Source organism: Falco punctatus, assembly GCF_963210335.1.
Source record: "Falco punctatus genome assembly, chromosome: 9".
Lineage (NCBI taxonomy): Eukaryota > Metazoa > Chordata > Aves > Falconiformes > Falconidae > Falco > Falco punctatus.
Genome location: NC_137589.1, coordinates 2,956,996 through 2,984,840, shown reverse-complemented (window position 1 = coordinate 2,984,840; position 27,845 = coordinate 2,956,996). Strand labels below are relative to the sequence as shown.

General features: G+C 43.8%; 2 protein-coding genes across 2 annotated transcripts in view; one reads left to right on the top strand and one right to left on the bottom strand.

The window, feature by feature from the left end:
- Positions 1–8,806, bottom strand: part of CLRN3 (clarin 3) — a 31,830-nt gene extending 23,024 nt beyond the window's left edge. Inside the window, exon 1 of the mRNA XM_080400871.1 lies at positions 1,341–8,806. Coding sequence (XP_080256997.1) covers positions 1,341–1,569 — 229 coding nt within the window. The 5' untranslated portion in view covers positions 1,570–8,806. The remainder of the gene's footprint in view (positions 1–1,340) is intronic.
- A 578-nt stretch (positions 8,807–9,384) lies between these two features.
- Positions 9,385–27,845, top strand: part of PTPRE (protein tyrosine phosphatase receptor type E) — a 108,760-nt gene continuing 90,299 nt past the window's right edge. Inside the window, exon 1 of the mRNA XM_080401524.1 lies at positions 9,385–9,519. The gene's annotated coding sequence lies outside the window, so the exon portion shown is untranslated. The remainder of the gene's footprint in view (positions 9,520–27,845) is intronic.

Genomic DNA, 27,845 nt, shown 5'->3' with positions numbered 1-27,845 from the left:
CTTGGTGAGACAGCAAGATACATAAAATGAGGGCAAATCCTTGATCCTTGCCACAGCTTTCAGGCTTATCTACCTTTGGGCTTTGTAAATGCTTTTCTTCACATTGGTAGAGCTACTTGGGCACAGAGTGAAGTAAATCTTTTGCTGAACTGTGTGAAACTGGTATCGAGTCTGTGGTTTGTACTCAGTACGCATTATTTCTGTTTCTGTTTTGCTTCCCATAGTAGGATTTGTCATGCTTAACTTTCTCCAAGGTTGCTCTCAGTAAAACCCCTTCTGCTTTTTTCCTTGTTTTTTAAGTTTGTATTTTTCCCGTGTAGCATCTCTCCTCCCTTATCTCTCCATTTTCTGTCCTTAATTATTTAACAATTTTTATTCTTTTTCTTCTGTCGTAATTCTACGATTGAGGGTAAATAGCAAGAATTGAAGATGCACAAAAAGTAAGATCTGTTGCAAATCCACCTAAGAGACAGTTTAGTTGTAATCTACTGGATGGTTGCTGAAATGTTATTCTAATAATCTTGTTTCCAAATCTCATCCCAGGGTATTTTTGAAAAGTCGTGATGATAATGAGTCAGCTGAAAACTGTATGTTAGGTGGAGGAATAAAGTCCTTATAAAAAGACAACAAGCTACACTGTAAATCCATACTTCACAGTCTAGCATAAGGAAAAAAGACATAAGCAAGCATAAGTTTTGCAAATACTAATCAAATGGTTAAGTTTGATAATATAATACTTCAAGCTGGAATGAGGTGCTTTCAGAGGAAGAAATAAAAGGAATAATGCGTAGGTCCAGCACACATATAAGCACCGTATCTATCTAAATTATCGTTTTACGTGTTTTGTTCTTTTCCCTTCAGCAGCCTCATAAAGCCTTCTATAAAAATGATGCTAGTTTGATAGTGGGTGGCAAAATGTTTTAAGTCAAATAACTTTAAATCAAATGATGAAGTTAAAAAAAATATCCTAGAAGGTGACTAAGCTTTTTACTCCTTTAATAAAATGGTGAGCATTCCTTTTCTGTTCCTCACTGAAACCTCATGAAAATTAAAATCAATTTTACATAAAGTTCTTATTTTGTATTTTCCCCTCGTTCCAAGGCATAGGCTGAGATCACTGGTAATTAGAAGTTGCTGTTGGCAAGAATGCTGCAGCATTTCTGTGCTTTCTGGGGGTTTTATTTTATACCACTTAAATCCCCAGACTGGTTTATAGTTATTCCTGTTCCCTCTATAAGTATTACAGTCAGGGATGGACAGAAGAATGAGCCGTGGTTCCTACTTCCATCACCTACAGGAGCAAGAAGACTCCATCCATTTCCAGGCATAACACCACTCACCTTGGAAAGTCTTTTCTGAAATCTGGAGTCCCACATCAACGAACTGTTCGCAGGTACCACTAAAAAGTCCGTAGGTGAGGCTTATGGTCACGCTGGAGTTTGTGCCAGAAAAGCGAATCTCGCTACTCATCCAGTGCTGGGTTGCCAGCACAACACAAATCATCACAAAAGAGCAAAGGCAGGTAAAAAAAGCGGATGTAAATGTGGCTGTTTTTCTTCTGGATGGCATTTTGTCAGACAGAGACTTTCCACAGTTTCAGGGTATTTTCTCTTTAGTCCAGCTTTGCATGAGGTTGTTTCCTCCTCCTCGCTACGTGGAATCTGCTCCCCGTGCTAGCAGGTCACCCTGGTAAACAGCAGCGGTAATAAAAATGTAAAACAACTGAACTTTGGTCTGGTGAAAAGGTATTGCCACAGTTACAACCAAACTAGCCTGGCACAGGCCGGTAGGGACCGTCAGCAGATGATTTACGATTGCCTTGCCAGGCCATAGCTCTTCACAGCTCTGGAGACATCTAGACACGGGTTGCCAGCTCGCCTTATGGCGCTCTGGGAGATTTTTTTTACTCCCTGACAAAATTTTCTGGCCTGTTCTTGCTTTTCTTCTCAAAAGGCTGATAACCAGGCTGGAATCTCTCTCATCTATATCTGATGTGTAAAGAATAATGAAATGCTCCTTCTCTGTTCAAATTCCCAGCTTGCTCAACAGCTACCCAACCATCTCTTTTGTGACCTCTTCTGAATTCTTCATGCTCTTTGTGAAAACGCTGGGTTGGTCTTGGGTTGTGGGAGGTGGTGGTAAGGAGGTTCTATCTACTGTCAATAGATTATTTTCTAAGGAAGAGCCATAATTCTTAATGAAACTTCACATATCATCACACAATAACGCCTTCCCTTTTTCTGACCTTTTTTTTTAGAAAATGAGGAAACAAATACCTTGAATAGAGATTTGTTTCAAGGAAGTAGTGGGTATGTAAAGGGAGCAATACTGAAGAAAATCTGTTCTGGACTATAAAGCAAGAGAATATATTATTTTTTTCTGCCCAGATTGACCTAAACAAAGACAAAACCCAGTTACAACATGATATCAAACACAACATACATTGTTTAGTAATCACACTGAAGCCAAATTTTTAGAATTTGAGGTAAACTAGGCAGCAGGGTCCCCATTTTGTTTGTGTGAAATCTAAGATGTAAATTAATAATCTATTGTCAGGATAAAGTAACATTGATTCTATTTGCTTTTATTTCTGTTAATTATAATGTCATTATTCCATGTTACACTGAACCTATGCTTCTGGGTCATCCAGAGGTTTTTTTATTAACATTGAGAAAGCAGCCTGTTTTAACAGTGCTGCTAAATAAACCTGTTGCCGGCTTCTTAAAGCTTGGCTGGTTTGTACTGTAAAGACATTGAGAGATTAGTCTTATGAATTTGAAATGACAAAGAATTACTTGGGAGGAGAAAACACCTGTTCTGTAATGCAGTGTTATTATACTGTGATTCTTCCAGTGTTATGATTTCTTGAATCAAAACTTTAAAGCAACAATCACATTTGAAATCAATGTATTTTATTTCCAGTCTTTTATGCAATGTGGTCTTGTATTATTATTATTTTTTAATTATATGGGACTTTAATGATACTTTTGAAGTCATTGCTTTTAAGAATTTATACATTTTATTCATAAAGAATTTATGCACTTCATACATGTAATTAACATAAGTAATATAGTGGAAATCAGTCAGTATACGATTGAAGCACTGAAAAGCAAAGGTGCTTCAGCTCTTTTAAAGAAGTAAGAAACAAGAGACCTGCCACTCATTTTCTGTCCAGTATTCCAGTTACATTTTAACCACAGCAATACAGGTAAGCTTTATTAGACTGATCCAGCTCTACAGGTTTATTAATCCAGCAGTTCTATTCCCCATTTAGTTGCACAGAAAGAACATAGTCCAAGTATTTACAGCCCAAGGATATTTTTTAATAAACTTTGGTAAAAATCTGCCTGTCATCAGCCCTGTGCTGTCAGCTGTGCCACATGTACCCTGCAAAATACATTTAAAAATATATATATTTCACACTTGATACTTGTCTTGGTATTAATTTTGAGGGAATAAATTTTCAGCTGCTGCTAAGTGGTCCTCCTTTGGTAGGCTTGAGAGAACCAAATTTAAATGAACTGAGGATCCACACTTTTATAAACGCCAAGTAACAGAGACTCAGAGCTGCAGCAGATAGCCTGTAGTTCCTTTCTAAGCAATCTTATTCAATTATATACCGTTTTCAGTGACTCAGCTCAAATTTTTGTGGCTGCAATCATTGAAACTCTCTCAAGGCCAGGGGAATTGCCCTGTAAATGAGACTGTAATTTGCCGTTTTCTTCCCTGTCACCTTGAAGTTATTCTGTTCTCTGCTGATGGTACAATTCCTTGTGTGTTTTTTTCTTACAGCTACCTAAAAAAGCATGATATAACTTGTAATGAAAACTGTAGTTTGGCATGACACACCTCATCACCTGAGAGGAAAAAAAAAAACCCAAACAAAAAATTGGTTTCCTTCGACTCAGAAAATATTTCCCCATCAGCAGCTTACTGACTCTGTTCTGCTAATAGACTCAGCCCTGCACAAGTCAAACAGAAAAATCAGAGTAATTCATTATGACTCAGATGGACAGCAAAGCAAGTTGGAATTCTTTGCTACATAAAATTATGTATCACGATGTATTTTTAAAGGTCGAGTTATGTGAGTATTTCTCTTCTGTTTATGTACAAGTTAGTTTGCTTTAAGTAGTTAGATATGTAAAATTATAAAATGAAAGCTTTTAATTGCAAACATTTCATATACATGTATTTTTCTTTCATGTGGAAAAAAAAAAGATCATATAGGGTTTATTGCTTTGTCCATAGCTCCAGACAGATGCCTTCGCCCAAGGGCTGCCATTGCCCAAGGGCTGCCATTGCCCAAGGGGTGCCATCGCCCAAAGGGATGCCTTCACCCAAGGGGTGCCATTGCCCAAGGAGTGCCATCGCCCAAGGGATGCCATCGCCCAAGGGGTGCCATCTCGCAGCCGCAGCAGGCAGGGTCCGGGGGCTTGCTCCCAGCTGGCTCACCGGTATGTGTGCTCAACTGCACTCAGCAGCAACTGGGAAAGTTCAAGGTGAAGCCACTGCAAATTATCTTCTGTTCTGCTGCCACTGCAATGTTTAGTAACAGCTACTGGTCTTTTTAAAAAATCCATATTTAGTTAAAATCTTTCATTTAAAAAACAACTGACAGGTGCCCAGGTGATTTAGCAGTGTGGTTGGCAGGCAGCTGCGCTGGTATTTGTGATTTTCCTTGGACACTGCCTTTGTGGTACACAGTTGTATTTCACACGAGGCTTTCACAACCTTTTTATTTTTTATTTTACATTTTTCATGGCTAATTGCGTAGGAGCTCAGCATCAAGATCCTCGAGCTCCACTTCATCCCAAATGGAGTTGATAAGGCAGACTTATGCATAGCATTGCAGGATCGGGCCACACATTACCAGTGTTGCCTTGACCTCTTCTAAGATGGATAAAACGTAATTGAAACAAATTATTATAAATGTACTGTAGAATACTAAGAATGGGATTGATTTTTTTTTCCCCTCTGGTATCTTGGCCGCCAGCATTCTGAGAGGTGACAGAAAGAGGCATTTGTTTATGCCTTTTGGATTGGGTGGGGGAAGTCAGATAAAGCATCATGAATTTCATTGTAGCTGGAGATGAAAAATTTGAAGCTCAACTGAACGGCAAAATTATTGCAAGAACTTTTTGGAAAACTGAGAGGGAATGTGATCACAATTTTTGTGTATCCATACCCAGTGCTGCTGTGGGGTGGAATTGTACTATTCCATTGTCTGCTTTCATTCTTCTCTTGCTCTGACCTTTCTTACAGCACTATTGAAAGAAAAACCAAACATGTTTTAAGTGTTGTTTGGATTTCTTCCCAGAAAATGACTAAATCTTCTCAGCTGAGAACTCCATCACTAGATAGTTATTGATTTCTGAGCTCTGAGGCTGGAGTGTATTGGTTGGTATCGGAGTGACAGCCACCAGCCCCTCCCGAGCAGCATCCCATCAGCAGGAACAGTGACTGCTGGTTTCCATCTAAAAGAAAAAAAAGCAGAAGATGCCAGTGCCACCACACTGGTATCAATGCAAACGCGATGAGCAAACCCCTGTTTTAAAATGATTGCCTGCTGCAAGAGCATCCCTCAGTTCTACCATCTGAGTAAGCCAGCTGGTGTCTGTTCTGGTATCGTGAGGCACAACCTGTGCTACTCTAGAATATATTTACAGTACAACTGTGTTTTCTACGCAGTCATCATGGCCAAATATGCCTGGTCTTGGTAGCAGAGGAAAAGCCACGTTCAGCATCTCCTCTGCTTGCTATGAGTGCCCCTTGCCCCAATGGGAACACCACTGGCCTTGCGTAGTGGCTGCAGGGGCAGCTCCCTGGAACTGCCTTTTCTCGAAGATTTTGAGGTTCTGAAATTAGCCAGCATTGGTATTTTTTATTCTTTTTTTATTATTATTTTTTATTCTTGGTAAGAAATTAATCCTTCCAATGGAACGTTTATCTTCTAAAACTTCTCAGGCCACACATGCCAAGGCAGGTGAAGGAGAGCTCACAGCTCACGGAATGTCTGACTTCTCGCTCATCCTGCTTCTCTCCATTTCCAAGCTGTAAAATACTTGTGTGTGGGGGAGCTGAACAGAACAGCATAGGCCATTCTGGTAAAAATAAGTAGTTTTAAAATAAACTTTTGAAATTAGAGAAGTTTACCATTTTTCTTTAAACCCGAATGCCAGTGACTGCAGTTACCAAAACAGCTGAGCACCACTGAAGCCTCTAAGATGTCCAAGGGTATCTTTTCTCCATACCCCAAAATATGACTTGCAAAACTTTAAAGGAATGTGTTTAGGTGCTAAAAAGCTGCTGCCATTCATGGCTTGAATAGTGCAAGTTGAGCGGTCAAGTACAGTTTGTTGAAGAGTGTGTGTGGGGGAAAAGCCTTCTGGCACTGTGAGAAGCAGAAAATACAGCTTTTGCAGTATTTTCAATTTAATAAAACTGGCTTTGAAGCTGCTTGAAAGTTTGTAATGTTTAGAACAAACCCTGGAGGTGGAGGTGGAGAGAAGAGCTGGCAAGGCAGGCTTTCATTTATTGCAGTTTCTGTAACAAGTATAAAGATATGTAGTCTTGAATACTTAAATATATTCCTAGATACTCATAATTTTTGATCCCAAATGTAAAAATCTAAGAGAAATACCTCTTTGAAGTCATTAAGTTAGCTACTGCTACGATGCTATGTACTCTCATGCTTTTGCCCAATTATCTGTACTTTAAAGAGCTTGTCTATATTTTTAAGCTGAGATATATTTGTAGTTACAGAAATCACGCACCTGTATCTGTTATTTGCTGCACTGCCTCTGATTTTCTAATTTCTTAAGTACGTTTGTGATTTGTGTTCCAGTGAACCAGTAAAAAGACAGACCCACCACGCTGCTACCAAGGGCATAGGGGCCATTTGTCAGTCAATGTGGAAGCCTTGTAAATATTTGGGGAGCTTTTGTCTAAGGGAAGTGGTAGGTTATACTTGGTATTGTATGCTTTAAAATACATTTTCAGTGTTCTAATGTTGCCTATCCTTTCATATATATCTTGAGCTTGAAGCAGAGAAGACACTTTTTGTAGCAGAGCGTAGCCAAGCGACTGTAACTGTTCATGAGGAAGTTTCCACCACTTCTACTGGAACAGTGTTACTTCCCCAGTGCGAAACAAGGGATGCAGGTGTCAGGTCCTGCCAGAAGCTGTCGGCGGTCCTGCAGCATCTCCAGCAAACTGGAAGCAAGGGTGAAATGGTTGCCAAAGAGCTGACATTTCTGAGAATGTATTTGATTTGTGATGGAAAGAGAAGGAAAGACAGATGACCAGTGGACTGTGAGACGGACAAAGAAAAGCCACTGTTGGAGCTCTACTGGGCTAAACACGCAGACATCTACCCATTATTATTTTTGCTACAGCATTTCAGTCTTCCAATTTCTTACATTTATTTTCTGATGAAGCAAGTAAGCTCTGTTAATGTGACTTAATTGCTTCAAATCCCATAGCAGCTTCAGTTTTCCACCCCCTCCCCTTTCTTACCAGCATAAATTCTATTCAGACCTTGTCTGGAAAACACTGAAAATGGGTTTAAAACCGCTTCATTCTTCAGCTCCCCAGCTCCTAGTCTCTGTGGAGTACTATTCTAGTTTTCTGAATAAAGCACTATATCAGAGAACATCATACCACGTTGTTTTTCTCTAGCCAACAACTGAAGATAAAATCAGCCTTGGGCTTCCTCGCTCCTGTTGGCGCCAGCTCATTGCTGTATCCTGAAACACACCAGCGGCATAAACCCGGGCTTAGAAGTATCCTGGACACGACTGCAAGGAAGCAGGGCTAGGAGCACTGACATGCATTAGCAAGGCTAAATGTTCGTCATCCTGTATCAATAGTTGTATTTAGGACTCGAGTATAGCATGCTGGGGCAGGAAAGACTGCCTGAAGCTTCTTTCACAACTATACTTTGGCATTGTACAATTTATTTAGATATTCCCTTTACCTACAGAAAATCTTGTTCTCCCAGATAACTTTATTAATAGCTACAATGTGCATTTTCTTTGGTTATTGTACAACTTGGCTTCACATTTCTTTCTTGTGACTAACTAATTTTGGAAACACGGTATACTAGTACTCTTAATTTCTGCACTCATAGAAAAAGTGGTAGTTTTATCTGACATGTATAATAATGCCATTTTTTTTTATTGCTTGGATATAAGCAGTCATTTAAATTAATACACAATTTCTTGCAAATGGTTACTAGCAAGAAAACTGCTGACTTGCAGTCATTTGATCTACAAACATGTTCATTAAAACCAAACGCCTTCCTGGTACCATGCCCATTTGCACTGCCATATCTGCTGAAAAATTTTAGCAGTCTACGAAAGTGCTGTTTCCTAGTCAACACGATGCCAAAGGGATGTAATTAGGCTCTGATTAAGTTTTCCGCAGAAGACACAAATATTCACAGATGTTCTAATATTTTGTTTCAATGGTCTTTTCATACAATCCCTAATTGTCTGACGTCCTTGGGTGCACTTAACACGGTGTGCGCGGCCATGGGTCTGACAGTAACATATGGTGGGATCCCTCCTGGAGGGGAGATGTCATCTGCAGGGAGACTTTCCTTGCTTGGCGAGAGGTGCCATCCTGGGGCTGGAGACAAAAGATAGGAAGACGTGCCTTCAGACTCCCTGATTCTTGCCTTTCTTTCGGTAATCCCCTCGTCCCTGTCCTACTTTCCAGCCTGACAGTTTCTGTTCTGGGTTTCACTGGCCTGATTCACCGGCCCCGCGGCCTGGGCTGCCGCGGCGGCTTCCCCGGAGGGGCAGGCGAGGCCCCAGCGCCCGCACCTTGCCGGTGGGTTGAGCAGCCAGGGGCAGGGTCCCGGGGGACAGGGTCCCGGGGGGCCGGCTGGTCCCGACAGGAGGCCTGGCAGATCGCTCCCGGCTGCGCCAGGCCGGTGATCCGGGGACGGGAGGCCGCCAGCCTCCGCTTGCTGCCCCGGGCGGGTGGGCACCCGGCGCCCGGCCCTCACGCCCGGCCCCAGCGCTGCCTCGGCCGAGCGAGGGAAGGGGCAGGCGCTGCCGCCACGCACGGGTAGCAGCGCGGCTGGCTCGCGGGCTTTGGCGGGGTCGCCGCCACCGCCGGGGCAGGCAGCGCAGCCCAAGTCCCGTTTGAAACTTCGGTGTGAAGCGCCCGCCGGCCGACCGGCACGCTCCCGGCCCGAGGGGCCCCGCCGGCGGCAGGGCCCGGGGGACCGACCCCGCCTCAGCCGCGGTTGGGCGCGGGGGTCCCCTCCGGAGCCTGGCCCCGGCCCCGCTGCCGATGCGGGCGTTGTCCGCCAGGCGGCTCCGCGCCCGCCGCCGCGGCGCCCGGAGGAGGAGGCGGCGGCGGCGGCGGAGGGAAATTTCCTGCCTGGCTGCCGCCGCCTCTGCCCGCCGCCTCGGGCCGCAGCGCGCCTGGGCGTCCCGCGGCCGCCGCCGCTGCGCGGGGGCGCCGAGGGGCCCGCCGAGCCGGGGAGGGGAGCGGAGCGGAGCCGCGGAGGTGAGCGGAGCCGGGTCCCGGCGCGGCGGAGGGCGGGAGGACGGGAGCCGCCGGCCGCGGGGCAGCGGGCAGGGGCGGCGGGCGGGGGCCGCCGCGGACGTCGGCAGGTGCCGGCGGCGGGGGACGGGGCGGGCAGGTGCGGCGGCAGCCCGGTGCCCGGCGGCGGGGGGCGGCCAGGCCGTCCCTGGGTGCGCGCCAGGAAGCGGCCGGGGCTTGCGTGCGCCTTGCCGCGGGGCTTCGGGCCGGCCCTGGCCGCCCGCGCTGCCGCCCGGCGCTGCGCTCGCCCTACGGGGGTGTCGCTGAGGCGGGAGGCGACGCGGCTGTCCTTTCCTCCGTGGGGTGCCCGTCCTCGGGGATTACCGCCGTGCTGGGGAGGCCGGAGGGATGGGCGCGCTCCCGAGGGAGCCGAGAGGCCGGTGCGCACCCCGGGGTTGAGGCGCGGGGGCCGGGGGCCGCCGTGCCGAGGGGCTGTGACGCCGGCCGGCGTGTCGGGGCGATGCGGGACGCAGAGGCGCTGGCGGGGGCTGGGGCCGGCCCCGCGCTGCCCCGCTGACAGGCACCCCGGGTAACTCGCCCCACGCCGGCCGGGGAGCGGCGTGTCTGGGCTGCCCGGCGCCCCCCCAGCCCCCAGGATGGGGCGGCAGGTGAACCTGAGCGTTACGAAGCCATTTAACTGCCGCCCGCACAGCCGCGCCGCGGCCCTTCGGCTCCCCTGCCGTGAGCGGGGCTGTGGGCGCACGCAGCGCTCGGGTGCGGGACCCGCCGGCTGAGGGGCTGGCGGGGCCCGGGACGAACTGTTTTCCTCTCCCCTGGGCAAGGCCAGCGTTGTTAAACCCTGCGTGTGCCCGCTGTGCTCGTTAATGGTTGGCGGTCACGCCGCTGGCAGCGCGGCGCCCCGCGGAGCCGCTGTGGGTGCTGCTGCCCGGGCAGCCCCGTCTCGGGGGGCCGCGCTCCCGGCTCCCCCGGCCCCCGCCGGGCGAAGCGCCTGGTAATTGGAGGTAGGTGTAAATCCTGCAGCTGGTGAAAAACTTTGTATTTGCTTGTACAGGCTGGTGGGGAGAAAGCAAATAAGGCTTTCACAGAAAAAAAAAATAATCCAATTTATTACCTCCAAAAATAAAGGTCTTGTGGTTTTTCCCCTCCCTGCTTATGGTTGAGTTTAAAATCCTGGGAAAAATAATGGCAAACCTCACAGAGATACTGTCAAAACACCTTTTAATTGTTTCCCATCATTAGAGGTTTTTTTTCACTTTAATCGTGAGTTGTAGAAAGGGTTAATGGATATCTGCTGTGAGATAAAGCAGTGTTTTTTAATTAGAAAAGGGTGTCTCAATATTTTTATTTTTTTTTTTTACTTTTGTGTGAGGTTCCTCTCCTTCTGGCTTATTTCCATAGAGTGAGGTGCTTTGCTGTGTGTTCAGCTTCTAAATCACCACCTGTGTCTGATCTGTGTGGGGTAGAGCCTGCGGAGTCAGGACATGACATTGCTTATTGAGCTTTTTTCCTAAGATGTTGTAAGCTCTATGAGAAGACCTGGAAAGTAGGAATAAAGAGGCAGAGAATTGAAAATTATATCTTATGCGCAGGGTAATCTTGGTTTCTGTGCATGTTGTGGGTTAGGGCTTATTTAAAAAAAAAAAAACAAAAAAACATTTGATGAAAATTAATGACATTCAGCTGGAAACTCAGTGTCATTTAAAAGAGATTTCTACATGGATATAATGTACTCTCCTTGTCCAGGAGGCTCAGGAAGTTCCCAGTTAGCTGTGCTGGGCAGCAGATGAAACCATTTAAGTCATGATGTGGGGAGATGCAGGTGGTCTGGTGGCACCCGCCCTACCTTGTTCTTGCCTGAGGTGGAAGTTGGGCCTTGAGGAGAAGAGTCCCTAAGGCAGGTGACGATCTCTAATTGCTGTTGATGGCACTGGGGGGGCTTGTGGGGCAGCCTGCTTCTGCCTTGTGCTTGGGGGTGGCGCTTGAGGGAAGTGTGGGGGTAAGGGTGGAGGTGGGACAAGCAGAGACCATCTGGCTGAGGTCTCCAAGAGCAGCAGGACTGTGCTGGTGTGGATGCAGACATCGTGGGGCTGGGGGGCCTCTCCATTAGGGGCAGTGAAGGCACTTAAGCTAAAAACGTTTTTCTCCAGTGACCAAATCAGTTGTTTTAGAAATGTTGAGAAGAACGGAAAGAAAATTATGTGAGAAACAAGATGGTGTGAGTGTAGTGTTTGATTCTTTTAATTTGCTCAGTCTTTGCTCACAAATAAAATAATTACATAGGAGCTGTGTTACACCAGCCATCATTGCTGTGCTTTGCCTAACATACTCTGTATTCCTTAAATACATTTAATATATTCTTCCAAGTAAAAGATAAAAATGGAACTTCTAGTTTAAAAGCTTCCTATGCCCCTAACACCTTTAATGAAAGCAGACATCTTATATACCTCAAATCAGTGTGATGATGCTGGTTGGACTACAGTAATTTAACCTCAGCCTGCGAGGTGCAGGTGCGAAGCTGGAAATTTTAGCCCATTTTGCTCCTAGTGCACTTTTGTATCTTGCTGTGCCTCCTCTTTTCCACTTCATATGTTTATCTGTCGTCTTGCTCAATCGAGGTTTTTTATCTGTAGGAGTTAAGGGTTGACCTCTGTCAGGAGAGCTGTCTTGAATACCTGTTTTCCTTGGTCTTATTTTTATGGAATCACAGAATCGTTTAGGTTGGAAAAGACCTTTAAGATCAAGTCCAGCTGTTAACACAGCACTGCCAAGTCCACCACTAAACCATGCCTCTAAGCACCACATCTACTTGTTTTTTAAACACTTCCAGGGATGGTGATTCCACCATGGTTTTTTTCCCTCACCCTTCACTGCATTCTCAGCTCCTGGGCCATATGGCCCTGGGTGATGTCAGAATTGCACCATGTGGACTGAAATTATGGGAAGCTAGAAGATGGTGGTTCGAGGTCAGTGTAAGACCTTCCTCTTCTGCACAGGTTTTCAAGAAGCTGAAGTGGAGCACAGAGCTGTGGTGCACGTGTTGCACAGGTTAAGTGGGCTCATGCATATTCCCAGCTGGAAGGTGACAGCGGTGGCTTATGGGGATTTGAAGTTTGTGTTTTCTTGCTGGTTTTCAGGATGGAGTGCTTCATTGTGGCAAAAGTTGCACTTGTTAAAGTTGTTTGTTGATGGCAAAACACCTGCCTTGCACTGTGCCCAACATCTGCCTTTTCATTCTTCTGTCAGACAGGTTGTGCTGTAAGTTGGTTTTTTGGAGCTGTTCGTTTTTTGGGCCAAAGCTGCTGAGCTGGGTTATTAACTGAACTAGTTTTAGAGCATGTTATAGGAATACTTTGACCAGTGTACTTGGTGACCTTTTTCTCTTTTGTTTAAGAGGTTATATGAAGAAAAATGGGTGGACAGGGCCTGACAAACTGCAAAGTGAAAAAGAGCTGTAGGGAGTCAGTGGCGCAATCCTGCCTTGTCACGGATGCCCTTGGTGTTTTCTGAGAAGTCAGCTACACGTGTTATTGGTAAAGTGTTTATGTATAATTTTTTCATGTTTGATGATGTCATGTAAACCTGTTCAAGATTTCAGAGCAAGTCAGTCATACCGTAGTGAAGAACAAAAAAGAGCTGAGGCAAGTGCCCAGCGCTACATAGAATGAAAAACAGGAAGATAAAAAGGAATACTGAACGTCTGCACTACTGATGTGAGCAGAGTCCACCCTGCTTGCTGAAGGAGTGGGAGGTTCTGCAGGAGAAATTGTTCAATATATAGGGAATCTGAGGATTGCATTTTTACCTCAATTGCACAATATTGTTGCTTTGCATATGTGATACTGTGTTTCAGTCTCTATTTCCAAAATACTCTTCAGCACAGATTTCTGACAGGGCTCAACACCAGGTGGAGGTCCTGTGTCTGAAGGTAGTATCGGAGCACTTGAAGGCCGTAAGCAATGAATGAAGAGGCTTTAGTGGAGAAAAACTTGCTTTTACATAGAAACATTAAGGTGAGTGACTCTATATCTGGAAGTACCCTGAAAATTTCTCAGCAAAAGCAGTTGGCAAGAAAACACATGCTTTTGCTGTTTGATCGGTGTCAGGGGGGTCAGTAGGGAGGGACTGGCTGAGCAGTGGTGGCAGATCTCTGTGTGGAGCAGAGATGGGGGCAAGCTGGGATCTTATTCCTGCCCAGAGGAGGAGGAAGGTGGCTGTGACCTGTGCTCCACCAGACAAACCCGCAAGCCTGCAGTCAAACCTCTTGTCTTGGGAGAGTGATGATGTCGGTTTAATTGTTATGTAAAACATAGCCATCAGGGGCAAGGTGAAGAGATTGCTGGGTAGACAGTTACATGTCGGTTTCCTGAAAGGTGTGAGGGGCTCTTGGGAGCTGTGTCAGGGTTAGCCAGAGTAGTGCATTCAAAGCAGATGGAGAGCTGCCTGAGAAATTGCTGCTTGTTTAAAATGGAAGGCCTGTTATTGGAACCACCACGTTTGAGTTTAGGGATAACCATCTGGTCTACCTGATCGTGGAATGTAAGCAGTGTGCTGTATTTCAAGGAAATACTTGTGGTTTTTTTAAATTAACGTATAAATAAGAACAGTGCAACGTGGTCTCAGTGAATAATGTACTCGCACTGCAACTTGGTTACTTGCTCCACATCCAGTGCGTGCTGGGATGCTGCGGCTTTCCAGTGCCACATCCCTGTGCCCTGGAAGCAGCAGCGAAGGAGCCAGGCCCGAGGGCTGCGGTTGTGATGCCTGCGGCGAGCATTCTTGATAGGCATTTCATTATTGATTTCTTGATACAGTAGTAGTGACAGCAGAATCCCTCTGTAACCTAAAATATAATTTGATGCCCTGTAATCGAAAGTATTGTAAATTGCATTGATACATTATTAAAGAGTTCTGAATTATCTTATTCTTCGTGGAGCAGCATTTATGGGTCCCCGTATGTGATGCTCGTTTTATGAGTTGAGAACTGTCTTAAGGAATGATTCAGGTGTCACTTTAACTGATTTGTGATGTGGTGCAGCAGAATTCAGGCTGAACGGAAAGTGGCTGTAGTCACCAGGCTGCTCTGTGGAGGCTTTCTGCAACCTTTTTAACTGTGATTGTATCTTTTTATTTATTTATTCCCCTCCCCCCCCCCCCCCCCCCCTTGCCTGTGCCCTTCTGTAGAAGGTTCCATCCAGCTGTAGGCTTTGTCCTGTCTGATAACAATATATGTTGTGTAATTCCAAGTGCTGTAAGGGTTAATATTTAAAACAAAAGGGAAAAAAAAAAAAAGGTGCCTGTATTTGTTCCAGAGATTTTGCTGAAATGTAGATGTCTTTTAAATATATGTGTACAACAGGCCAGAAGACGTGTAAGCCAGAGCATGAATGAGCTACTGATAAGACAGAGATTAGGAGAAGCTCAGCACCAGCGATTTGTTGAAGTATTTGTACAGGATTTATTTTTGCATTGTTCACAACATGGAACATATTTTTAAGGCCTGTACACAGTGTTGCGCTTTTTAATTCAGTTGATTTACTGCAGGTATAATAATTCATAAATGGTATCCTATTGCCTGCCAGAATCCTCTTGTATGATGCCTCTGGGAAGTGGGAGGATAGATGGGAGATTTTTTTGCTGATGGGAGAGGGTGATGCCGTTGAACTGTATCTTGATTGCAGTGTGCTCAGATTTTTCTTCCTAAGTAAGCCAGCCAGCTGATTATCTCCAGCGAAACAGCTCCCTGAAGAAGTGTAGCATTAAAGGCTGCTGTTTGCTGTCCTCCTGGCCCTGGCAGTGAGCGAGGGGACAAGTGGCCTCGCTGACAGGCTGTCCTGGCCCTCTTCCCACTTGGTGCTGTGGCTGTCAGGCACGGGGGGGAACTGCCTCTGCTGAGCCCTATCCGCTGCTGGCCACGTACATCCCCTGTCCAACAGCAGTGCCCTAAAACCACCCTTTTTACTTTGACTCCTGGCTGGTGACTCACTGTTGAAGTGGCAAAGCAAAAACCTGGTCGCAGAGATTGAGGTTTGCCCATGCAGCAGTGATGTAACTGTGTTCAAAGGTGTTTCCTGGCTGAGGGAAGAAATAAAACTGGAAAAAAAAATAATTGTTGGGGTAGTTGGTTGCTTGCAGTGATGGCTTATTGTCACTGGAAAACGTGGCACAACTCAGTTGTGGGTTTTTCTGATCCTTTTATCCCCGCTGTAAAAAGTTCTCAGTCCTAGAAACTTAGGCTATCAGAGATACATTTATTTTTTTTCTTCTAACGTGAAGTAATAATTTTCGGTAAAAGTGAGAGATCTGAGCAGGTAAAACTAAAAAACAAAACTGTAAATCAGGTAGAGGTAAGATGAGATACAGACTGAAAACGTTACATGAGTGATGGAAGTGACAGGGTTTGGGTTATTGCTGTTGAGAAGAGGCAGCTGTTCCCTGCGGGAGAGTCAGGGTGCCTCTGCAGCTGGAAGGAGCTATGCCAGTCGCCTTGCTGTCCTCTGAGGATAACACACAAACAAAGATACGGCAACGTCCAGAATCACCGGGAAGAATGCAGTCTCAAAAAGGCTTTAGGTTACTAGTACTACAAATTTTTAAGAAAAAGCAAATAAGCAAATAGCAGATTTACAAGGGAAGCAAGTCAAATGAGTGTTACACATCACTTCAAAAAGATCAGGGCAAAATAATTAGATAAGCTGGAGGATAAACTTTTCTACCACAGCAAGGGAGTTTGGTGAACTAGGAGGTCTCCTCCCACTTCTAGGTTTTACTGCTCTGGAGGCACAATTCAGAATGAAATACACAGCTCCATATGGATGACAAGATACTGCTCTAAGACCAGTCGGTTTCAGATTTCCTGATGGTTGGGTGTTTCTTTGATTGTGGATCTTGTCCTTTCTTCCTCTTCAGTAAAATCAATCTCTCTTTCATCTGAAATAACTTTTAAAGAAAGCTTAGCTGCAATGGAGTGCTGCTGTGGCGATGGTGCCCCTTGCGAGGGACTGAAGACTGGCAGAGTGACCTTGGTTATCAGCCAGCATAACCACACTGAGATGAACTGTGGGACCATGATGCTTCTAAACATCGCTTTCCTGTGGATGTGGTGTAATGTGGATTGTAAAGAGGACAGAATAATTTGGTTGTTTATATCGAGCTAGTACTTCCCTGGCCACCCAAAGGGCATGGTTCCTCACGGTCTGCTGGTGCTCTGTCTATGCGTTCCCAAGGGTAGGACTGCACTCTGTGAGGTCCATGCTATCTCTTCTTTTATCATGGCATTTTCTCCCATAATTTGTTACCTCCCTTGGTTCTTTTGATGGATGTTTTTATCGCAAACAAAAGATAACTCTTTGGTGTGTGAGAGAAGGCCTGTGTAATCATGACTTGAAGCCAACGACGACAATTTGCGGTTAAAGACTCTCTTGTGTTGGGTATATTCGATGAGGGATCTGTAAATATTTCCTTACCAACAGTTCTAATTCTGTAGCTTCAGAGCAGTTTTCACTACTGCATGGGATGCATTTCAGTGTGTTTCTTAGAGGGGGCAATTCACTTCGCGACCAACCTTTCTGTCTTCTAATTTATTTGTAGCATAATGTGGCAATTTGTAAACATATCTGTGTGTAAAATCTGCAGAGAATGCACCAGAACTTACCAGGATACTTTCTTGTCTCGCTTGCCCGAGCAGTGCTAGGTCTGCGCTTGCTCCTAGTGTGCATCAGTTGCGACTTCCAGTGCTGCAAGACTCTGGGTTAGAAGAGTGTGAACCTTTCAGAACATACTTAAAATTATTTTTTTCCTAACAGGTTTTATTGCTAAGCATGCTGATTTCTTTACTTGTAGCTGTTTCTCAGCTTAATTCCAAACTAAGTGCAAATCAAAAAATAAACAAGTAAACAAACCCAGTCTTGTCCAATACAAATATATTAACCTTTCCTTCACCTTGCTTACTGTTTCTTTTAGTAAATTCCATGCTTATTTTCTTTTGCCCTTTAATCTTGTTACCTTTGCTGTTTGTCCTTTGATGTTTATTTTTCTTTGTATTCCTAGGGTTAGTTTCTGCTGTGATACGCTGTATGTTGTTTGAGCTACAGTGCTGTGCTTTGTCAGAAGTAGTAGGCTACTCATTTCAACAAGCAATGAGTAACACGTGTATCCCATGTTCGGTGGGTTTAGATGTCTCAGGTACTTTCTAGTTTTTTTAACTTCGGTTTGGGTTTCATGAGCATATTCAATCATACTGCACAATGAAACTTAAAGCATTTAATTAAGCAAAAATGTTAATTTATCTGCTGCCTGTTTTCTACTAATCTGGTACAAATGGGCGGTTTGCAAATTGCTACTGAGAACAAGATTGTGGTGAAATAGCTTTCATATTGCAGAAGAAAAGCCTTTGTATAACCAAGTTAAAATGATATATGCTTTTCCTTTTAAATATAGGGATGAATTTAAATGGGTACACATTATTATTTTGTTTGCAGTTGTCAAAAGCTCATTCATTTGAAGTCAAACTACCTAGCTTGCTGCTTCAAATTGCTTTTAAATTACACATGTGCTGATCAGTCTTGAAAAGCCAAATTAAAAACTCAGCTGAGGGCACGTTTTAAGGCCACAGATACAACACTTAATTCTAATCTGTTTTTCACAGGCTCACCTCCCACCTCCAGTACCTTTCTGGTTCCTGGCAGAACTGGGGGGAGAGGAAGTTTCAGTGACTTAAATATTTCTAGGAAGGCGGGGAGGACAGGAAAAGGTGGAAACGTTTACATAATGACCTATTTGCATTCCTTAGTTTAAACTCTTAGAAACAAACTTAAGAACATGTGATGTTGAGATAATTGGTACTATCACAATTTGTGATTTATTTTATTTTTTTCCCCCGAGGGGACTTGCTCCCATTCCACTGTAAGTCATTCTCGGTTTCACCTGAGGACACCATGGCTTGATCTGGGTTACACAGTGATCTGCAGGAGAGCTCTTGGCAGTCAGGTTCTTCACTTTTTTTTTTTTTTTTTTAAATATTTTTGACTAGTAAGCTGCAGAAGTTATTTAGAGGTTATGTGTACATGTAATTTGCTTGAGTTGTAATTTGTACTGAAAAAGTTTGAGAATTCCTGTACTCAGTCAAATGGTTTACCCTTGAAATGACCTCATTCACCAGGATCTTCAGAGGAAGGAACTTGAATAATTTTCTTGAAAAATCACTGAACCCTCAAAACTCTCTGTAAACAGTGCTTTACAATTTCTAAAGGCCCTTGGTTAGTTTATTCTCTAAAATGCAAGCTTAATGCCTTGCAAAAAAGATTACTTATTTTGTCTAGCGTAGCTCTGTGTGCAGTTAACATCTTCAGGTTCAGTTCTGCCAGTCTGCTGCTGCCCCACTAGCCGGTCTGCGTGCTGCTTTTTCCTCTAGTAATGTATTCAAATGTAATACATTTTAACAGGTTAATTGTGCACAATGTATTTTAGAATATTATTTTTTTTCTGGTACTCAGTCCTTTCTCATCTACCAGGCTCTTTCACATCAATTTTAGCAGCTGTAATGTCTACGCTCCTGATGTTGGTTTTGCTTTAAAAAAGTGGCAAGAAAAGATCCTGCAGTGACTGAGCCTCCATGACATCTTCTGCATCTTGGAGGGAAAACCGGTGTGGAAGTACGGCTGGCAAAGCTGGAAGCAGCTTGCCCTGTACTGTTCCCGGATAACATACCGACTTCTTTGGGGCATTGTGCTTTCTAACTGATATTTGACTGCAGCTGATATTTTCATAGCTGTCAGACTGTGGGAAATAGAGGTACCTTCTGCTCCTCGTTGGGGATTGTATAAAAGGGGACTGAAACACAGGGACCGTCAGAAGGAAGAGAGCACGGAGCCTGGGAATCGCTGCTGGTTTATCTCCAGCCTGCCCCTGCAATCCCTGCAGCACTAATATTGTAAGTAATGAATACTGTGCAGGATGCTTTGGTGCTGAAGACTTTCTTTAAGGACAGTTTTGCGCTGTGTACTTCTATTGAAATTGCATCTAAAGATGGACAGGCCATCCCAGAGCGTTTGTCCCCAGGGCACCAAGAGCTGGGCTGCGGCCGCCTGCCCCGCGGGACGTGGACGCTGCCATCGCTGGGAGCTGTAATCGGAACCAGCTCGGAGCGTGGGAAAGGAAGGAACTATCCTGCCGGACGGCAGTTTGCAGAAATATGCCCAGCTGTCAAGGGGCCGGGGAGGGGGGAGCGCTGTTTTGTCCATTTTCCACCTAGAAATGCGATCACAGCTGTGCACACCGGTTTTAAGAGGTGTTACATGCCTTTTTTTTTTTTTTTTTTTTCCCCTTCATACCTGAACTTATATATATTTCAGACTCTTAAATTTAATGGCTTTTACTAAACGTAGTCTCCTTCAGAACATCTGGGCTCTCCTGTTCTCATACAACTGAGAGTAAACTGTGCTGTTGTCCTGTGCTGTTACGCAGCCCCATCTCTATCCAACAGTGCTTTGAGCAGCTTTTACCATCTTAAATGATGATGTCATTATGCAAAGACATGTTGAAAAGTTGGTGGATTTCTGGTCATTTAACAATATTGTTCAATGTGTGGTAAAATTTTTCACGGTGCTGATGCATGGCTGTCCTGCAGGAGCTCTGCCAGTGCTCCGTCCCGCTGCTCCCAACCCTTGTTGCATCCAAGTGATTAATATCCTCTTCACTGATTGAATGCGCTGGGTTTGATTTTTTTATTAAGCTGCTTGCAAAATGTGTTTCTGAAACTGTTGGTGACTCAGATGCATGACAGTTACTTCCCCAAAGCACATGCCCTTTGCCTGGAAGTGAGTAGCAGTGTTCTTGCCCTCGTTTCTGGGCTTTCACCTGCAGCACCAAGCCCTGTAATAACCGTTGCATGACTGATAACGGAAACGTTGTCTTTGTAGCAAACAGAAAGTGAGGGCCTGACGTGGTTGAAGTGGTTTTCAAGTCTCTGAGCTGTGTTACAGAAAATTGCATATCCTCATGTATTGCTTTTTGGAAGTGTGTTTCGTTATGGCCAAGAAAGAGAGGCTGAAGATTCAAGGCCAGTGGGGCAGCAGATTGGTGGGATGTGTTAATAGATATCTGTTAGTAAAATTTGTGGTAGGATCACTTTGAAGACATTTATTTTATAAAAGTACATTTATGGAAAATGTTTATATTGTATTTACTTTATTAAAGAGAACAACCAACCAACCAAACCAAACCTAAAAGGCTTGTCCTGCAAAGGATGGTGTGCTCTTTTGATGGTACTTTAAAATGCTTAGGCTCATATGCTCCCTTATTAATTAGATGGACAAATTGAAGTTTGGTGGAGAATAGGTGCTGTATCACAGTCGCTTGCACGTGAGGCATCAGAGTTAAAATTGGAGCTGGCGTATGCTGCCTTCCTCCCTAGCTGGATTATTCTCATAACAAGGAGAATGAAATATGCTCTGCAGCCCCTCAGAGAAATAGTCCTCTTACAAGTGTGTAGGTGTGAACTTGTATTATTTTTCTGTGTTTTGGACATATTTATGTATATAAGAAATGTGTGTTCACACTGACTGTATCTTAACACTACTGCTTTTGCCATAAGAAGAATGAAAACTTGACGGTCAGGTAAATTTTCAAATTCTTGGATGTGTTTATGAGGCATGCTACTCCTTAATAGACTTACAAGCCTCAAATGTCCTGTTTAATAGTGTGCTTTTCCCAGGTTAATTTAATGTAGTCATGTGTTTTCAAAGGCAAATTATTTGTGAACATCACGTAATTAAAGCTTCTAGGAACCTAGATGCATTGCTATTTTAATATTGCTGGAAATTTGAAATTGTGCATTTCCCAGTTTATAAGCTTGGGGATGTGCGCTCCCCAGCACTGTACCCCTAAACCAGCAGCCTGGTTTACCTAACGACTCTGTCTTTAGTCATTAGAGAGAATCTTCTGCAGGGATAATTCAGATAACCTGCCCTGTGCTGAGAGCTCTTCTGGTCTCAAGACACTTGTCCCTTCGTTGAGGGAAGGGAGCATGGGGAGATCAACTGGTCAGGTCCTAGTGTTGGGTAATGGACCTTTCCTGTGTCTGCTTGTGTCTGTCCGTATACAGAGATTGATTCATACTGCTAAAAGACACTTACCAGAGCCAACAGAACAAGACAAAATAGACTGAAGTATTTTTGATGCATTATTTCTAGTATATGAATAACTATGATCAGGTGATAAAACATTGGTAGACAAAGGACGTGGGCAGTTTGAATGGGAATAAAGCACGGTGTGATTTTTAGGTTTGATTTGAAGTGAAACTCCAGCCTTTTGATGTTTACTTCCCAGGGGTGGAAGTGGCTTGTGTCAGGAAACGGAGCTCTTTGGGGAAGGGCAAGGCGAAGAGAACTGGTAAGTGTGAATTCAAGTGAGAGCTTGAATGGTGGTAGTGGTGAGTAGTGGTGATGCCCGGGTCGGGCGAGGTTATGAAAACCCAGAAAAGGGCAGGGTTTGAAAGGCTGAACTGGGCTTGCAGGTTCTGTCTCTGGTCATCGCCTTCTCAGTGTAGCCAGGTACAGGGCAGAAGTTGCAGCTGGTGTGAGTGATGTGCTTCCCTGTTTCTGCTTTGAATGAGAACCTGAATCCAAAGAACATCTTGCAAATATATCTTTATGTGCATTGAAGTCTTTGTTGTAAAAATGATTTTTATAGCAAGATCTCCTCTTATTTTTCAATAAATTGAATCCAGCTGTGCTGTAGCTTTCACTTAGGGAATCAGGAAATGTGCTTACCTTTAATTTTATAGAATCATGGAGTTGTTCAGGTTGAGAAAGACCTTTAAGATCATAGAGTACGACTGCTGCATGAGATTGCACCCATCCATTTCGAGGCATTCCATGACTTTGATGGTAGTTATTGAGAGTTGCTTCAGGATGCAAGAATGAAATGAAAAAGCTGAAATTTTAAAGAAAATACTGTATTTCTTTTGATAAATTTTCACGGGAGGTGATACGGGCACATCTGTTGATGTCTAGTGGGCTGCTGCTCAATCCTGACTTGAGGAACCACAAATACCCATTGTGTTGGGCAACATGACTGGCTCCGGAGCTCGCTCGTCCTCCAGCGCGAACACTGCAGCTATTCATGCCGTCTGCTTCAAGGGGCTGACAGCAATCTTTATCTCTGCATGGAAACTAGAATTTTCTTCAGGGACAAAAACAACAAAGCTTGAGGGGGGAAAATGACAGTGTTCAGCACCAATTTATTTCACCCCATCAAGGGCAAGGCAGGAGTGTAGGGAAGTGCCCCCTTCCCTGAGCCAAAGGTGATACAAACTTTTTATTTTCTGGGGCTTGTGGTTGTGTTTTATATATGTCCATCTTTCTCACAAATGAGGTATTTCTATTTTTTTAAATCTCATTCGGTCAGAAGGGCATAATGCTTTTCTTAAAGATTCCTCATCGTATCGGGTTTTTTAGTATTATTCCATTTTTTTAAGACTATAGTATTCATTGTGTATCAATCAATTGTATCTATGAAATATAAATGCAGTTTCAAATTATTGTTGCGATCTCAGTTAGAAGGAAAGAGGAACTTTTTTGGCTCGTTTCAGCATCCAAAAATCAATAGTTAGAGCGATAAGGCCTATGAATGTCAGAAGTACTGCATTGGTGGAGTTGGTGGCATGTCGGAATCTGCCACTTAGGGGGTTGCAGCAGTTAAGCCGTAGCTAATACATTTTCAAAAGTACGAAAGAGATTCTGTTAATTTTCAGGGCCAAAAAGAAACAAAACTCAGAAACCGCAGAGGCATTTGTGTAATTTCTAACTCTGTGTTTAAGAACTCCCATGGGAACCTCTTCAAACCAACAGGTGTTTTCTAGCTTTTTAGGTCTCTGTTAGTTTCTAGGTTTTTAGGTTTCCTTGGAAACATATAAACAATTGCATCACATGGCTGCACTTTGATCAGAATCTTTAAATACTGAGACTCGTTTAATTGCAACACAGGCTGTTTGGTAATACGAGTTTGTGAAATAGTGTGTCGTTACGATAGCTTTGTACCTAAGTTGTGGTATATATACAAATTCAAGCTGTACCAGGATAGTAAGTGTGGCAATTGGTAATTGTAGTAAAATTAATTTTGGGTTTGCTGGGACAGCAGTGTCGGGGTGTTTCTTTGGTTTGTTGTTTGGTTTGGGTGTCATCATCCCCCTCCCTCCTCAAGTTTATTTTAATTATGACCAAAGTTAAATAATTGAGCAAGGATGGTATTTATGGCAGCAGTTCCCTGGTGTTGCTGGGCCTTAAAATAGGCGGTTTCCAAATCCCTATAGCCCATGTTGCTTCTGGATTGTTTGAAGCTGTTAATTTTCTTTTTATTTTTTCCCAAGGCATGCAAGCAGGTATCGGATACATTTACACCGTTGTGTCTTTTGTAGGAAGAATGGGCAAAGAAGCCATTGCCTGTTTATAAAGTTTCTGGAATGCTAGAATCATTTGGGCGCTTTGTTTCCAAGCAAACAAAGTCAGGACAATGGGGAAAGGATATTGTGATTGGGCCTCTGGGACTCTACTACTGCATTTTATTTTGAAATAGCCTTTAATATTTCTGATCTGATATCCTGAGCAATATAAGAAAATTCCAAGTGGACGGCTAGCTTTCCTTATTTTGAAAATGTCTCTGCTTCCCCCCATTATTATTACTTTTTTTTTTCCAAACTTAAGATGCAGGTTATTTTCTTAATGCCAGAACAGCTTATCTTCTGGTGGTGCACCAGTGTATCTGAAAAGATCAGCAAAAATTAACTCTCGGCACAAATCATACCAGCTAACGTAGTTCAGTGTCCTGCCTGAAGGTAAAGCAGAAAATAAAACAGTGAAATAAATTATGGAAATAAATAACATTGCAAGAGGGAGCGTTGTGTATGAGGGTTAGATGATGGATGTTGTCTGAGACTGTCTTAAGTGTGTGTCCATGAGCTTTTGGGCAGATAGGATCAAGTCTTTAAAAATTCAGATCTTCCACGTGTGTCTGAATGAACGAGGAACCTTTATAGTGTTGGATCCTAGAGGGGACTAAAATTATGACATGGCCTTGTGGTCTGGAGATCTGAATCCAAACTGCTTCTCCTTCCACCCTTGAATAATATGAGCAGGCATTATTCTGTAGATGTCTGTTAAAACTTTATTATAAAATATTGGTTCATGTTAACTGAATGCCCTGGGGCAGGCAGGGATCCCTCACTTCCAGCCTGAAGGAAAGCACCTGAATGGCACTTCAGCACAACAGTCCAGTTTGATGCTGTCTGGGTTGAATTTAGCAGATTTGGAGCATTTTCTGGGGTTATTTTTACAAGGGAAGGAACAACTTTCTTGCTGGCGATGCTTAGCAGTTGTTACTGTGTGTGGGCTGGCTGTGTCTGGGTGATATTATGCTTCATTGTGGTTCATCTCTTGGGGGATACCTTCTCTCCATTTATGTCTTCCACAACATGTTTACTGTTAGGATTTAAAAAAAAAAATCTGCCAGTTTTCATTTTCCTTTTGCAATGTTTTTTCATAACAAATGAAACAAATTTATTGCATATTCCTGCTGAGTTAACCCCAGTTGCTGGTAGCCCATGAGGACCAGCCAGGAGCCAACTTAGTCTGTGCAGATGCTATTTCAGCGACAATTCTGCTCCCCTTGAAATGAAAAGTGTACTGATAATGTGAAATAATGCATGGTATTGTGAACATGCAGAGTGTATTATTGCACGGTATTAAGGCAGTAACACGGATAGCTGGGCTAATGTTGTGGCATTCTGTGCTGTTTCCTTTTGAGGCTTAGGCTATGTCATTTTGAGAGTGCCTCTGATGCCAGCCTGGTGGGGGATGGTTTGTGCAGGAGCTTTCTTAAATTTTTGATGGAGGCATAAAGTCGTCATCCCAGGTAACAAAAAGATATTTCTGTTTTTCATGCCTGTTAGAGCGACGAGGATAGTTGTCAGATAGGAAATGACCATTAAAACCAGAGGTAAGTGTTGCTGTAAAAATTCTTTTTCATGATCATGTATAGAATTTTCCATGTGTCTGAAGAAGTTTTATTGGCAAATGTAGGTTTTGGAGGAAAGTTGCTACTCCTTAAGAGTAAGTGCAGGAGGAATGAAGAGAGAAAAATCCTTCCTTAAAAGCACAGATGTATTTGCTGCTATCAGTAAAAGTAATTCAGATGTTTTGCATATTGTCTCAAAAAGTTCAAAAAAGAATTTGTAATAGAGGGGATTATGACAACTTGGTAGTAATCCTCACCTTCCAGCATTCATGCCGTAGAATCGTTTAGGTTGGGAAAGACCTGCACATCATTTCTGAAGACTCTGGGTTGGGCTGTGGAAGAGCCACTCTTTGGGTTCCCTGCCAGCTGTGGTTTAGCTGGTGAGCAGCTGTTGAACTGGTTGTAGCTTGGCGGTCACAGCTTCCTGGGGGCCCTGCATTTTAGGTTGAAGGATGAGAACAGAGAGATTTAAAACTAGATGCCTTCAGTTTCTGTCCCCCTGAAACAGATCTCCCTGGGAGCTGTGGATGCAGTAGGAGCACTTTACACCTCCCAGGGAGATGTAGCAGAGGAATATGCATGACCTGAGAGATTGCATGTTGGTTTTCCGCCACATCCCTGGAGTACGGACAGTCATTCTTGGTGTGGCCTTAGTCTCTTGAGCGATTTATCTAATTATTGCTGGTTTGTGGACCTGCCTGCCAGGTCTCGTCACCACCTCTGTTCCTCCTGTTGCTTTAGCCTTGGGACAAGTGGGAGAGAAGAGCTTGTGGGTAGCAGAGGCCTTTCTGAGCTGGTTGACTTCTAGCTCTGTGCTGTTTATAGTGGAATTCACCAGTGTAGGCCCGTCCAGCCACCGGTGTTGGAGGGAAAGGTTCACCTGAAAGACTGTCTCTGTTATTTGAGCCTTTTGAAGGCAACCAAGACACGGCGGGTGTTTTCTTCATGGAAAATCTGACAGACTGTGCCAAAAGCTGGGCATAACTCTCCACTGTTTAAGGCGTGCAAGAGACTGGGGCAGCAGAAGAGCCAACAGACAGTCAAGTTTGCCTTTTGACTTTAAAACCCTGTCGTAGCGGACTTCACTCTGAAAAAAAACCTGTGTGTAATCTATACACTGAAAGTTACGGGAGTCTGGGGGTGGCAGGTGTCACTGGCCATCATCCTCAGCCCTGAGCAGCTCCTGGAGATCTCGGAAAACGTGTCGGTGTTCGTTATGTGTTTCAGCTTGGAGTTGTGAGAGTTCATATGAAATGCCTTATTTTTGAAAGGAGATTGTTTTGCATCTGGATTTCTGGTTGTTTATCCAGCCTTCAGACATGAACATCTGATATGCTCCTGGAGCCAGTAGTAATAGTGACTTGAGAAAGAATAAAGTTCACAATCTCTTCAGCTAATCATATGGAAGAATAGCTGAAATAAGCAAAAACTGATGCGAGTTTGAGTTTTCATCTTCCATGTTAGGCAAATGGTTCTGAGTTTCCACAGGAAGGTCTTAGGATAAATGTCCAAGCAAAAAGGTCAAGTTCCTGTACAACATATCCAGTATGTTCAAATGAAGGAGACTTTGTATAAATGCAAACATTAAATGCTCCCTGAGGGCTATAGCTTTTATTTATCTCCTCAGTGTTACAGAAAACAAATTTGCAACCAATTTCTGCTCTGTAAAGCATCCCTGCGAGTCTCTGGCAGATGCCATCCTCCTTCCTGTGCATTTGCAGGTCTCTGAGGAAGAGCCCTCTCCAGTCGGCTCAGTATGTAAAGCTGGAAGTTTCTTTTGCAGCTAAGGCAGAGAAACTCCTTATTTGCATCACATTTGTTCTTAAACAGAAAGGACAAAAAGGCTATAGGTTAATTTGGCATCAGAGCACGTTTATAATGAAAATCGGGAATTGTAAGGGGGGAAAGTCATGTCTCCCGTACGGCAGCGTTAGATGACAAAATAGTTACTTGAATCTTACTGATGGATCGGGGAGTGGTTATGGCTAAGGCAAGGCTGTGCTAGAATGGAGGCAATACTTAAATATTTGCTGTTATTGAGGTATCTTATTGTGAGAATCCCATTGTGGTAAAACTTAATGCCTCAGAAACAGGAGATTGTATGTGCTTACCTGGAAGTTACCTTTCTTTCAAGCTGATAAAATTCTGAGAGAGTAAATACAGAAATGGCCATCCACTGACTTGTGTCATCTCATTTGGAACAGGTTTTTTAGGCACTCTAGTTGATGGAAAAAAAAATCCTTTAAATAATACTTAATGCAGTGTATCATTTTTTGTGAAGTAGAGTTGCATTACATGGGCTGTGGAATTGGAGAAATAAC